The sequence below is a fragment of the Excalfactoria chinensis genome, chromosome 8 (genome assembly GCF_039878825.1).
Source record: "Excalfactoria chinensis isolate bCotChi1 chromosome 8, bCotChi1.hap2, whole genome shotgun sequence".
NCBI classification, from domain to species: domain Eukaryota; kingdom Metazoa; phylum Chordata; class Aves; order Galliformes; family Phasianidae; genus Excalfactoria; species Excalfactoria chinensis.
Window position 1 is genome coordinate 10957060 of NC_092832.1, and position 12797 is coordinate 10969856.

At 40.7% G+C, this 12797-nt stretch overlaps 1 protein-coding gene across 4 annotated transcripts in view; it reads right to left on the reverse strand.

The window, feature by feature from the left end:
* Positions 1 to 92: 92 nt before the first annotated feature.
* The window catches only part of BCAR3 (BCAR3 adaptor protein, NSP family member), a 48618-nt gene continuing 35913 nt past the window's right edge, over positions 93 to 12797 (reverse strand). For all 4 annotated transcript variants that reach the window (XM_072342689.1, XM_072342690.1, XM_072342688.1 and 1 more), the window contains exons 4-12: positions 9885 to 10013; positions 8332 to 8774; positions 7900 to 8000; positions 5887 to 6527; positions 4015 to 4130; positions 2743 to 2914; positions 2465 to 2576; positions 1516 to 1725; positions 93 to 857 (exon numbers count right to left, since the gene is read on the reverse strand). In XM_072342689.1, coding sequence (XP_072198790.1) covers positions 670 to 857; positions 1516 to 1725; positions 2465 to 2576; positions 2743 to 2914; positions 4015 to 4130; positions 5887 to 6527; positions 7900 to 8000; positions 8332 to 8774; positions 9885 to 10013 — 2112 coding nt within the window. In that variant the 3' untranslated portion in view covers positions 93 to 669. The remainder of the gene's footprint in view (positions 858 to 1515; positions 1726 to 2464; positions 2577 to 2742; positions 2915 to 4014; positions 4131 to 5886; positions 6528 to 7899; positions 8001 to 8331; positions 8775 to 9884; positions 10014 to 12797) is intronic.

The window sequence follows — 12797 nt, forward strand, 5'->3', positions numbered from 1 at the left end:
TACACTCACCTTTACTCGTATATGAAAGCATTTTAATTACCCAGGTTGTTTGTTCTTGCCATTTCATCATTCATTTCCTGGCAGCATAGCTGTCCAGCCAAAGTTAAAGTGCTACACATGCTGTCTGGAAAAATAACTTTGCATTGTCCGAAAACATTCACAACTGATTTTCTGCTTTCATTGCTAAAGTGAAATTTGAGCCTTCTTGCAGTCGCAGATCATTGCTTCAACTTTACTATGCAGATTATTTTGCATAAACATATACTTTAATTCACAATTCTGTACATAGTGTTTTATACCCAGTTAAGGAGTATTATACAACTCAGTTAATCTGTCACTTTATTTACACTATTTGCTTCATTTAAATATAATTATGATCCAAATGCCCCTATTCTTAGGCATTATCAAAGCATGATAACCTTATGGAAATACAGAAAGCTACAGAAGTAGTTTACAGTGATGACCTACCTGCATAAAGGGATCATTAAACGATGTAGTGACACAGGAAATAAATAATTTGCTGTAGAAGTCAGTAGTTCTAAAACAAGTGTGCATTGTGCAATTAGAAGTTCTAAACATCTTGTGAAATGCAAAAAGTTTGTGCAGTATCAGATTACTGAAAGCAAGCTACAGTTATTTCAAGTATATCACTTCATAGTGTTTATAGTCTTAGATACTTAATTGTTCCACCTGCTTCACTGGAGGAGGTTCCAGTTTTCGGGAAAGCGCAGTTAAAATCTGGCTGAACTTCTCGTATCTTTCGTTCTGGTTAACTTGTGCTCCTTTGCTGCCCCAGAGCAATCTCATTTGAAATTCTGTCTTGAAGATTTCACTCATCTCTTCATCTGGCTGGAAACCTAGTGAGTAAAAAGAATCCCACAGCGTCACCATCGAGCAAGTTTTTTACCTGGCAGAATTGCCTCTTAAACTGCATTCCCTGCAAATAAGAGAAGCTTTAGTCTGTTTCTTTTGCACAACTGTTTTAACAAGCTAGAAAAACAACAACAAATTTCAGCATGTTACATTCTAGTAGCGCTGGGATGGCCGCAGGTATGCTGGGATAAGCTATCCTTTGCTCAATTCAGTTGTGAGTACAGTCATTAGAAACTAATTACTGATGCATACTTTTCTTCCCCCTCTCAACTTTTTCACTGCAATCTTAAATTATGAAAGTCACATTACTAACATACTGCTCCTTTCTAGCTGCAATCAAGATCTTTGTTTTGCATCTTAGCCTCCTGGTAAAGAATCTCACTGCAGTAGATGGCATTTTATTTCCAAGTCAGTGCACATTTTAATTGTACAGGAAGCAGTGAGTTTTCCTTGATTCTTCCTGTACTTACATTCAGTTAGCAAGTTTCCTGCAGGACGTTTGCTTCTATATCAGCTCCCATGAAAGCTGGGAATAATTTATTGCAGTGACTATTCCTTTCACTTAAGCAGAGATCCTTTTCTTCTGACATAACCCACAAGTTCTGTTAATATGCAGGAGTTTCTCCTGCAGATGCTCCCTACCTTCCAGCATCCGTTGTGCAGTCAAGCTGTACATTTCTGCATTCTGTGCTATCTGACGAGCTGCTGTCAAGTGCTTGAACATTATTTCACAGCTTTGGTCACTGCTTTCCCACAGATCCATCCCTTCAAAAATGACAGCTTGTCGCTCCATCAAGGTAATGAGAGGCATCAGCAGTGGCAGCGTTAGGTTCTGTGGAATGCTGACCATCTCTAAAACAGAGGAGAACAAACCACATCAGACATGGAAATGTTAAATGAATGAAGTATTATAAACGCAGTATTCTTTTCTAAGTCAGAAACTGGCATTTGTCTTGAATCTTAGAAAATTAGCATCTCACTTCTGACATATTCAGCCCTGCCAGTTTCTAGTAAGTAGCTTGGCCTGGGGGAAAGGGCCAAGATAAACCACAGCAAGTACCGTGGGACTAAAAAGTTTGCTATCTCTGCTTGTTCTGCTCAGCCACAGAAGTGTACAGAGAAACGTCCCCCTCCCTATGGAGATCAGAGCTGCTAAGAGCACCTGATGGAGCCATTTTATATTCCAAAGTTCATCCTCTGATCCAGTAGGCAAAGCACACAGAAAACAGACCTGCCCAAAATAACTTTCCTTGTAGAGTGAGAGGGAGATTTCTATCCTCTTCGAGCCAACATTTTGCGCAGTTATTCACCTTGGTTTCTGCTCCTCTGCATTTTCCACAAACGAGGAGGGCTGAGCAGACAATGTTATATTCTGCATGGATGCACACACACAGTCACACACATACTCATGTTTTGTTTGCGCACTGCTTCCTTCTCTTTCACTGTGTTTTACTGCTTTATGTAGCCATTTTAAATATATGATACACAGCTGTCAAAACAGCAGCTTACCTCCTTCCACAGGAAAGTGGCAGTGGTAGAGTTAAAAAGCTACACCAAACAGCATCGAATTCATGCTCACAATTCCACTCACCTTGACCTTCATGCAAAGCTTTGCTGAATGGCTTCAGCTGTTTTTCGTACATGATGGCAGTCTGGGTATAACGATGTCTTAAAGAGGTCCAGGTTTGTTCTAACCTGGTGACCTGTCCAAATGAAATTAGAGGAATACACACCTTTTACTCTAGCAAGTCACAGGAAAAACATGCTGCTACTGCATAAATCAGCTTAAATGTACCAAATAACAATGTCATCTTTTGGAACGTAAGGAGAAAACTGATTTTTTTTTTTTTTTTAATTTTTATTTTTTACCTGTGGCATCTCCAGTGCTTTCATAATGGCAGAAAACGCGTACAGATCCCCCAGTGAGTCCTTCAGCTCCACTGCGACTTGGATGATCTTGTTTAATGTTGCGGCTCTGTCTTCCACATTTCCTGTGCAGCCTAAGATATCCACAGCTATTCCTATTGCCATGGTGTTGTGCCTGCAAGTGAAATAATTAATATTGCTAGTTACCAATTTTAAATACATTATGACCTACATCAGAGAAGATCAACTCAGGTATATTTCAGTTTCACTTTCTCTTTGCAGCATCTTTGTATCAAGAGCTGTAACGCCATTATATAGAATATTTGATTTTTTTGCATTTATGTTCTAATACAATTTCTTCAATACTATTAATTACTGGGCAGCCAGCTCTGTGGTGCTCTGTTCAGGGAAGACAAAACGAGGGCAGTGCCCTGTCAGTGTTGTAGAACGTTAGTTGCCAAGGCACACAGAGCATGACTGCCTGAACCAGCCAAAGGAGCTGCTCTTCTGTTTTACTCCACTTGTAAATAGGACACGAGCTGTCAATAGCTGGAAATCAGAGCTCAGTAATGCATTACGGCATGCTAGCTGGCTGACTGAATATCCCTAAAGCTTGGAACATAAAATGTTGCTTGTGCAATGAATGACCAAACTCTTTGTGGATAACAGGCCCAGTTCTCATTGTCCTCCTTCTGCACTCAGATCTTGAGGCCATCCCCCTAAATTTCAGCAACCAAACTACTGCAATCTGAACCAGAGAAGCTAGACCAGAAGACCTGAAGTCCTCCCCCTTCCCTTGAGCAGTTTTTACAGAAAGCTTTGCTGATAAATAATAAAAATAGCAACAACCACAAAAACGCACACATTCCACCTTTGCTAGTTCTTCTTTTGTTCTTTTCCCCACCTGCAAAGGCAACTACCCTTATTCTCCACCAAAAAACCACTTATGTGGTCAGCTAAGATGTAGGTCCTCTAAACTTTCCTTAATAGGAATGATTAAAAAAGAGCTGATTTTTTTCAGCAGCTTTAGGATCCTGCTTTCCATAGCATCCAGCTCCCAGTATCCAGTACTACAAGCACAGAGCTGCCCTATGACCGCAAGGAGTTTACATTTGCAGCAAGAAGTGATAAACTTTCTTCTGTACACACAAATTCAGAAAATGAACAAGAAAACATTCTTTGAGGAGATGCTGAGTACAGAGTAGCAGTGGTAGCAATGCTCTGTCCTTTTCAGGGCCATCTGCCTTGGAAATAAGGAGTAATAGGAACATTTACCTTTCAATGAGGTCCAGGCGCAACTGATGTCCATAAGGCAAAGTAATCAGTTCAAGACCGGAGTTCACTCCCATAATCCTCCTCATCTCTTCAGAAACTTCTAGTATCCTCGCCACCTGAAAAAATGAAAGACCTGACCATGAGTTTAGAAACTACTTACAAAATCCACTAACCTTCCAAACCTTCCACATAGCGGCACTCCAGGTTACTTCTAGGACATAAACAGGAGTGCGTGACAGTAGAATGCAGTAATCCAAGAACAACTCCACTCATGCACAGCCACTGTCTCACACAAAAGACCAGCAAAAAAACTTTCTGCACAATGATTCCATAATAAGAAAACACAGAAGGTGTGACCAAAACACTCCTGTCAAACTATGCCCTCCAATTCCAGAAGATCCATATGCAAGCTCCAAGAAATGTGCTCTCTTGACCTGATGCTTATCAGCCTGGCACTGCTGTTTGGCCTTAAAGATTGCGTTTGCTTGGCTTTCCTTATTTCTAAAAGGACAACGTTGCTCAGAATGCTTTGGATTACACCACAGGGTTCTTGTAAGGATTAACCAGCAGAAGGACAGGAGGACTTTGGGGAGGACGTGGTGTTGAGTGCCTAATGAAATCAGTATGTGAAAACTGACACCCTCGCTGATTTGCCCCTGGTTTTTAAGCACACGGTATTAGCTAATGATTATAATTAGCAACAGTTACAAGCAAAACCAAATTAATATAACATGAGGTTATCTGCTAGATTAAGGACTACACACTGACATGCTTACAAACCAATCTGTCTCTTGCTTCTAATACACGTATCAGCAGTCTTTTTTGGTTATGAAAATATAAAACCAATCTGCCGTGCAGCAAACCTCACTGGTGCAATATCAGGCACCACAGAGAAACTTTTTTCACTTCAGGAGAAGCAGGAGTGACCCAGAGGCCCTGCTCACCTGCAGATCACAATTACTTCACAAAGACTGCTCTCCAACATGCAAGTGGTGGACTCACTGCACCACTTAATGAAGAGGTGCTCCTTCCAAATCAAAGTCTCTATAGAACTGCAGATGTTGTTATTTAAAAGGAAAACTGATGCCACAAGAAGGCCTATGATCCTCAGCCGAAACAGATCTCAGTACTAAGTGTGTCTTCTGGCCCAGGTGGCACGCCAGTCTCACTGCATCTTAACAGTTTTTACCAGTGTAATAGTATCCAACAAGTTACCCGTGAATGACAGTCACTGGCTCTCAACTCCACCAGATGAAGGCAACAATACAGACTTCTCCATGGGCTCTAGCTAGTTACTGTTCCTGCTCCAATATACAACAATCTGAATATTTAAGACACTCCAACCCCTCCTTAACTAATTGTACATGTTCCCACGCTACCAGCTATTCACCAGCTTCCTTGGCCTCACTCCAAAGTTTACAGGATTTAAAATACAGAGGCTATCACTGGAAGAAGGATTCAAAAGACAAGGCCTCCCCAGGAAAGCAGCCTAGAAAGCTGCTGCCTTGCTCTGAATTAACATACTTGCCCCTACACCAAGTTTTTCTAAGTCACCACGTTTCCACAAAGTGGAAGCAAACACCACTAAGTGAGAATCAGAGAACACGCAGCAACTGATAAGAGATAAAAGAGATGTATGGAACACTGAGAATCTGAGTCTGAAGCCAAGGCTGATAGAAGACACATTTAGTCCAAAGGGATTTGGGACATTCTTGTTCTTCAAATAGACAAAATAATAAATAAACAAAAGTAATTCACCCAAAAATTCCTCCAAGTGAGTCAGTGCATTTAATATGCTAGCTGCAAATCTACCCATTAATCTAATTCTTTGAAAAAAGTCAATGCTTGCGCAATATAAATTATTATTTTTACCTTGCAGTCCATTCTAAGAATATGCTGTGCAATAACCTTTGGGTTATTCTTGGTGAAAAGCTCCTTAATTTTTCTTAGCATCGATGTTTCCAAAGGCTTGTTTTCAGAAGGAAGTAGTTTGGATTCAAAATCATTTGGTTTAAAACTAGACGATGTCTCAAAAAGTGGTGCAGAAAACACATTGTTTTCTTCAGCCATCTCAGCTGAAACATCTAAAGGACCCGCAGAGTTCACTGTATGGTCATCATCCAGGATCAAATAACTTGTTTCAGAGTTCCTGAACGATTGTGTTCCCCTCTCCTTTTGTGTCAGATGCTCCACATAGCTGTTTTTCTGGCATAAGTGTTGTTTCGTTGCTTCAGAATCTCTGGCAACACTTAGCTCACAGTAGTGTCCTTCTGAGCTATGGGAAGCCGTAGGAGAATCTGTGGTCTTCAGCAGGGTTGCTTTGCTGGGTTTAGGTGGAGGCTTTGGATAGAGTTGGCTGTCTGATCCTCTAAGAGCTTCTCCTACTTGTGAATCATAAGTGACTTTCTGAACAACTGTGGGGCTTAAAGAAGGTTCACTGCCTGTTCTAAATGCAGGTGAGCTTGGGCAGGAAACAGCATCTGCTTCAGGCAGTCGAGATGAATGTTTAGAACCTGCAGGAGGAAACAAAAAGAAAATCTCTTTTGTAGGTATGTTAATTTAGAAGGCCAAAACACAATTTCTGGTGCCTATATCCCAGAGTCTTTTCTTAACATTATTTCCTGAGGAAATTATTGTCTGAACACGCAAATTATTCACTGTTTAAATGTATATGAAGTTAAATTTTGAGGACTGAGCTAGCCAACAAATTCCATTCAATTGCTGATCCTCCCAAAATCCCAAGTACACAGAACAGCTGCACTGTGTTATTCTGTGGGAATGCTGACAAGAACTCCAGTCCCGGCTGCATACATAGGCTGTAATGTCAGAGCTGGATAGTCTCCATGGCTTGGAATAGGAGGTTTCTTTGTAACCTGATCTATGCTACAAAAACAGAAACTTCCAGCCACATCACATAACAGATGAGTCATTTCTGAGAATGATAAGTTTGAGATGAAAGAAAAGCTTTCCAAAGTCAAGCCCAAGCACACAGTGAGGTATGGAAGGAAGGAATTTCAGGGATGCTAACTTTTTTTGTTGAATAGTAGCTGGTTTGAAGAGCTGGAGAAATGCAACCATCCATTTCTGTGTTGAATATTTATATGTCATCCTATATTCATTGCATATGGAAAACCCAATGTACAATACAGGACTTAAACCTTTGTCAGACATTCCTAATGGGCATTAGGAATCAGTGCATTTGCTGCTACCTACAGCAAAGTATTTTTACTGCTTGTTTCCAGTTGACTCTCAATTCATGTACGAGTGTCATGGTTTTGTAATGTCAACAAACTACACCGATCGCAGCCCATCACCACACTCATAGTAAGTGCTTTGGTGTCAGAACCTGCTCAGAGGACCCCATGACAAAACGCACAGCAGGGCTTATCAGAGTAATACCAAATAAAGATTCACAGTACTGAAGTGAAGATTTTGCAGCCATGGATTGGAATAAGATAATCAATTTAATTACAGATGGATAGAAACTTGTTTTCCAAATGTCTCTGTCCACCCTACTATTAAACATAGACGTACATTCTTTCTATCAAAATACAGTCACACCATACAAAGTACTTACTATCTTTTTTGTCTCAAGCAGCCTTCCCACAATGAGCAGTTCAAATTTTTAGTTATCATATTCAGAAATGACTGGCAGCCTCAGAAGACAGGCACTAGAATTTGCGCTGATCACAACAGATGCATCAGTGGGAACTAAAGAACCTGTTCCAATGACTGTACTTAAAGTGCAAGCAGTATATTATTACAGTAGTGGTAACTGTATACACAGTACTCAGAACACTGAGCAGTCTCACTTTTGTCTGAAGCATAACAGATAATTAGGCACTCTCTGCTTCTACATGCAAAATGTATAATGACAAAACATACCTATCAGCAGATAGCTCTCCGACTGGTGAGTCTTAAGAGGGAATCTCTTGTCCAGAACGTGATCCAAACTAGCTGGCTGGCTACCACTTTTTTCTTTGTTTCTAGGGTAGACAAAAATCCAAGCAAAAACAAATATACTCCATAATCTTAACACACGTACCTAACAAAGAACATATTATAACTAGGGAAAGGATCATTAGCTTTCTATTCAGGCAGCTTGTATGATTAAAAGATACTTCATGCCAGCATGGCAGCAATGAAATGAGTTATAATATATGTGAGCTTCAGCATTTAGGAGCGCATTTGAATATTGAGAGTTCTTAATACAACATGGATGTGGACACTGCCATTAGTATCTGTTATCTCCCACCCACAGTACGAGCTGATGGAGATACTACATTTCACCCTTTAGGGACAGTGAAATTAAAGTACCTCAAAAGATTTCCTCTAGGTATGCTCTGCTCCTGGGACTGCATGCTGGATACACCAAGACTCAGTCTTTTTGCAGTTTCTGTTTTTCCTCTGGGGATACTTTGCTCTTTTTGTCGGTCTGAAGTTACGCCGTACTTTTCTTCTAGACACCTGAGAGGCACAGTCCTGTTGATAGGCTGAAAAATAATTGCTCCACTCTGTTTTGATATTGGTGTGCGATTCCCCACATAGTACCTAACTAAGCCGGGGATACTGTCAAAACTTTCAAGTTCAAACTGATATTGAACACGGCAGTAGGCTTCGCTTAATCTTAGAACTGTTCTGTTGATTTTAAAGTGCTGAGAGGTATTCTTCCACTGACAGGTAAGAACGAAGTTCCCAGGACAGGACAGAGAATCCCTAATCAGAAAATCTCCATCCCTCTGAACCAGGTCTTCTGCCACCTGTAAGGAAAAAGATTATACAAAAAATACTGTTAGAATCAGGGAGCAAAAATTTAAATACCAAATACCACCAAACTACAAAATATCCTTAAACATACGACTGACTTTGGCTACTCTAGCAGGACAAAGTCAGAAAACATAAAGCAAAGCATAGAGCGTGGTAGAAAAAGTCTATCTCCAGTTCTACAATCCCACAGCAAAGATCTGGAGGGGCTTCTTGGAAAACACCCAGCAACCAGCAGAATGTATACAATTTGCATGTATTAATTTCTTCAAGTTTGCTACTAGAAAGCAAAACATGAAACGAAATCATTGACTCTTTATTTTACAGTTTAAAGCATCTGAATGTACAATCACTAAAACATCCAGAAATCATTACTGCAAGACCCCAGAAATTGTGCTTTCAGTATTACCTGAAGTGACAGAAGCTTTCATTTTTTATTCTTTGTGAACACCGCATAGAACTAGTCAGAAAAATCCTGTTTTGCTGTATTAAATTAGTTTTTTCCATGCCATAAACTACGAACATGAAGTCACAAACGTGGCTGCTATGTCTGCTCTCCTTATTGATGGGGCAGCAGGCAGTTGGTGGCTCTGCTGAGAGCCGGGTGCACTGAGGGGAGACCCGCAGGGGGAGCTCCAGGCACTCCTGGAAGCTGAGCTCCAATACAACGGCTGTTGTAATGCATTTCTAACTACAGTCATAATGACCAGAATAAAGTTATTGAAGAGACTTTGTGCTTTTTTCCTCCCCAGAGTCAATGCACAAGAAAGAAAACAAAGAACATTTAAACTTCAGTTCAGTACACTCAAAGTATCGTCTGAACAGTATGTGCAGACACTGTTGTGACAGGACGTTTTAAACTCAATTTCTGCCTTTATTCAGTGAAAAAAATCCTGAAATACTTATAACTTCCACCGGGGCCTTCCCTGAATCCTTTCTCAACTTCATTTTGCACCAAGCCGTGATAAATACAACTTCCACAGTAAAAAGTATTATGTTTCTGCTAAATCAATGCAGATATTACAGGTATGTATAATACTTCAGCACAGTTTTGCCTATGAAAGCTCAATACACTGTTGGCAACAAAGTGATAAGGAATAACATACCTGCCGAGGAATACGTCCGTGGTACCAGGCATGGCTACGCAAATCTTCACTGCTGAGCTGCAGTTCTTCCTCTAGCTCTTTCTTCAGCTTTTCTGGGCTGTTGTCCATAACTTGCCGCTCCTTAGAAAACTGCAATAAAAGATTAAAAGCTTTAACTGTGCCAAGTTTAGTCATTAACATTTTACCTGGGTAATAACTTCCATCACATGATCTGCACTAACCACTGGAATGCAGGTGCTGCTTTCAGCAAGCTGACCTGGCTTCCGTCTCTTGCTGTATTTTGAAAATTCCAGTGTTAGTGAACATATGATTGTCATTCGCTGCACAGAACATGGGGCATTCTTTCTCTCCACCAAAGCAATAATACTACACCTGCAAGAACACTTCTCTTACTTCCTCTTCCCAGTAAAAATTTTTACTACCCCACAAAGTAAAGCTGGACCCACATACCTTGCTCCAATATTTTCCCTCCTCTTTCACATTCCATCTTAAATTTAGATTCTTTGGGTATTCTTGTGGTGTTATTGTTGTAGTTGTTGGGGTTTTATCTAATCCCTTTGGCCCATCCAATTAAAACCATTCCATACTCAATATTTCTGTTGCACTAAACATAAGCTGACTACCAAACTAAATGTCTATCCTTAAAGGGCTTACTTGTAAGGGTCACTGAACTTTCTTCCTTCTTGAGGGAAAGCGTTCTTGTTGCCCTTTAGCCCAGAAAGCACGAGATGCTTCTAAGACCAAGAAACAACTACTGTAAGATGTTTCTGGAAAATGTCTATCATTTCTTCTTGGACGACAGTTTCCATGCTGGAACAATCCCATCAGGACTTGTTAGTCCTCTCTGTGAACTACTAAGAGTGTTGTAATAATAACACAAGGTTATTTTCTCTAGCAATATTTCAAGTACTCTTTTGTAAGTATTTAGCAGAGGAAATGTTGTTGGATTCTTTAGGCCATCTTTAACGCTGCTGGTGAGAATTATAAAGGAAAAGCTGCTCAAAGGTGATTTTCAAGTCCAACTGCCTGACCATTTCAGGGCTAACCAAAACTTAAAGCATGTTATTGAGGGCATTATCCAAATGCCTCAAATGCTGCCAGGATCAGGACACCAATCACCTCTCTAGGAAGCCTGTTCTAGTATCTGACCACTCCACTCCTATAGTAAAGAAATGTTTCCTAATGTCCAGTCGGAACCTCCCCTTGTGCAGCTCTGCGCTGTTCCCTTGTGTGCTATTGCTGGTACCCAGGGAGCAGAGCCCTGCACCTCCCTTCTCAAGAAGTTGCACAGAGAAATGAGGTCGCCTCTCAGGCTCCTTTCCTCCAGACCAGACAACCCCAGCTGGACATGCCTTCCAGCCCTTTTATCAGCTAGATGCATTCCAGTACCTTTCTACATGATGGGGCCCAGAGCTATACACACTAATGCTAAGTAGAGCTGGAGAATCACCTTTTGGCTATGCTGTTTAATGCACTCCAAAATATAGCTTGCCATCTTGGCTGCCATGGCACACTGGGAACTTCAAACGCCTAAAAAATTCAGCAGAAAAAGATCTGAACCAGGTAAAAGGCTCAAACCAGCAGGTAACCTGCTGCTATTTGATCAAAGAATCACAGTACACTTCCCCTTGAAGGAAAGTAATAATAATAATAATAAGATAACTTTAAAGAGAGAGAGCAACATAGGCCTCCAGCAGTGAAGTAGATTAAAATGAAACATATTCCTCATGGCATTACTTTCTTCCTTCTTTCTTTGGCTGTGGATATGAGCCAAAACTTAAAGGTTCCCCTCTCTGACACACTGATGTAAATATGCAGTGCAAGCATTACTATAAAAATAAGCGAGAAAGCTGTCGGTCACACACCAGTCCTGTCATTTTCATGAACGCTGCTTTCTATAGTAAATTCATCTTTAAATATTCACAGCACCTCGCTGTGGGAGCAGGTGGCACACACTTAGCACTTCTCTCAGCAATCCTCCCTGCAATTTCAAGTAGAATGAATTACAGCAGATTACTAGACAGCAGATTTCAGGGGGAATAATGCCAGAAGAGGCAACCTGCTGCCAAGACTTATTTAAACATGCTGAGAGGCCTGAGAAATTTTGAAACGAATTCTCTACTTCTCTCTGCTCTTCTCAGGTAAAATTATGGCTTTTATTTATTTACTAAGATGAGCACAAGTGAGAGCAGTTGCTTAAAGATGAAGAAAACAGACAGGAACATCCTGGTAAAGGATCACTTCTCATCAGTTTTGCTTCTGTGAACTGCAACTGAGTTATATTTATCTATACAAAGGTGGCTCAAATTTGACAACCATTTTTAACCCTTTACACTCTTACAAAATCGAGGCCTTTCACCAATTCTTTGCAAGTCTTTTCAGAAGAAAAACTGTACAGGGACAATCCACACCACAAAGGCCATCTTCCCTGCATGGACTTATGGACTTTTACATAAAAACATGCCCAGTATGAACAGATGAAGGTATGGAGCGCAGAAAGTCACATAAGAGGCTGTGGTGAGGTCTCAAATCTAAAAGAGAATCCAAGTATCAACAAGTAGTCAGGTCAGGTCAACAGTTCCCCTTCCACTGAAAGACTCACTGAGCTGTAAAGCTAAGATAGCTGGAATGACATGTGGGACATGCTTGCCACCTTTGACTTCCCAACTCAAATAGCTGGCTGTGCATTTAAAGCTGACCAGCACTGACTCTAAAATTAACAGCTAGTTATTTCACTGCCACATTTGACAAAATTATAAGTAGCATTATGACATTCACATAGGCTGAGGCAGAAAAGGTAGGGCACACAAATGGAGAGTACAATTTTCCAGAGCACCCAAGTCACCACATTTCCCATGACTGCACCAGGAAGAGCCTAGAGAGCTTTCAAAGCCCCCTCTCTGATCTAAACAG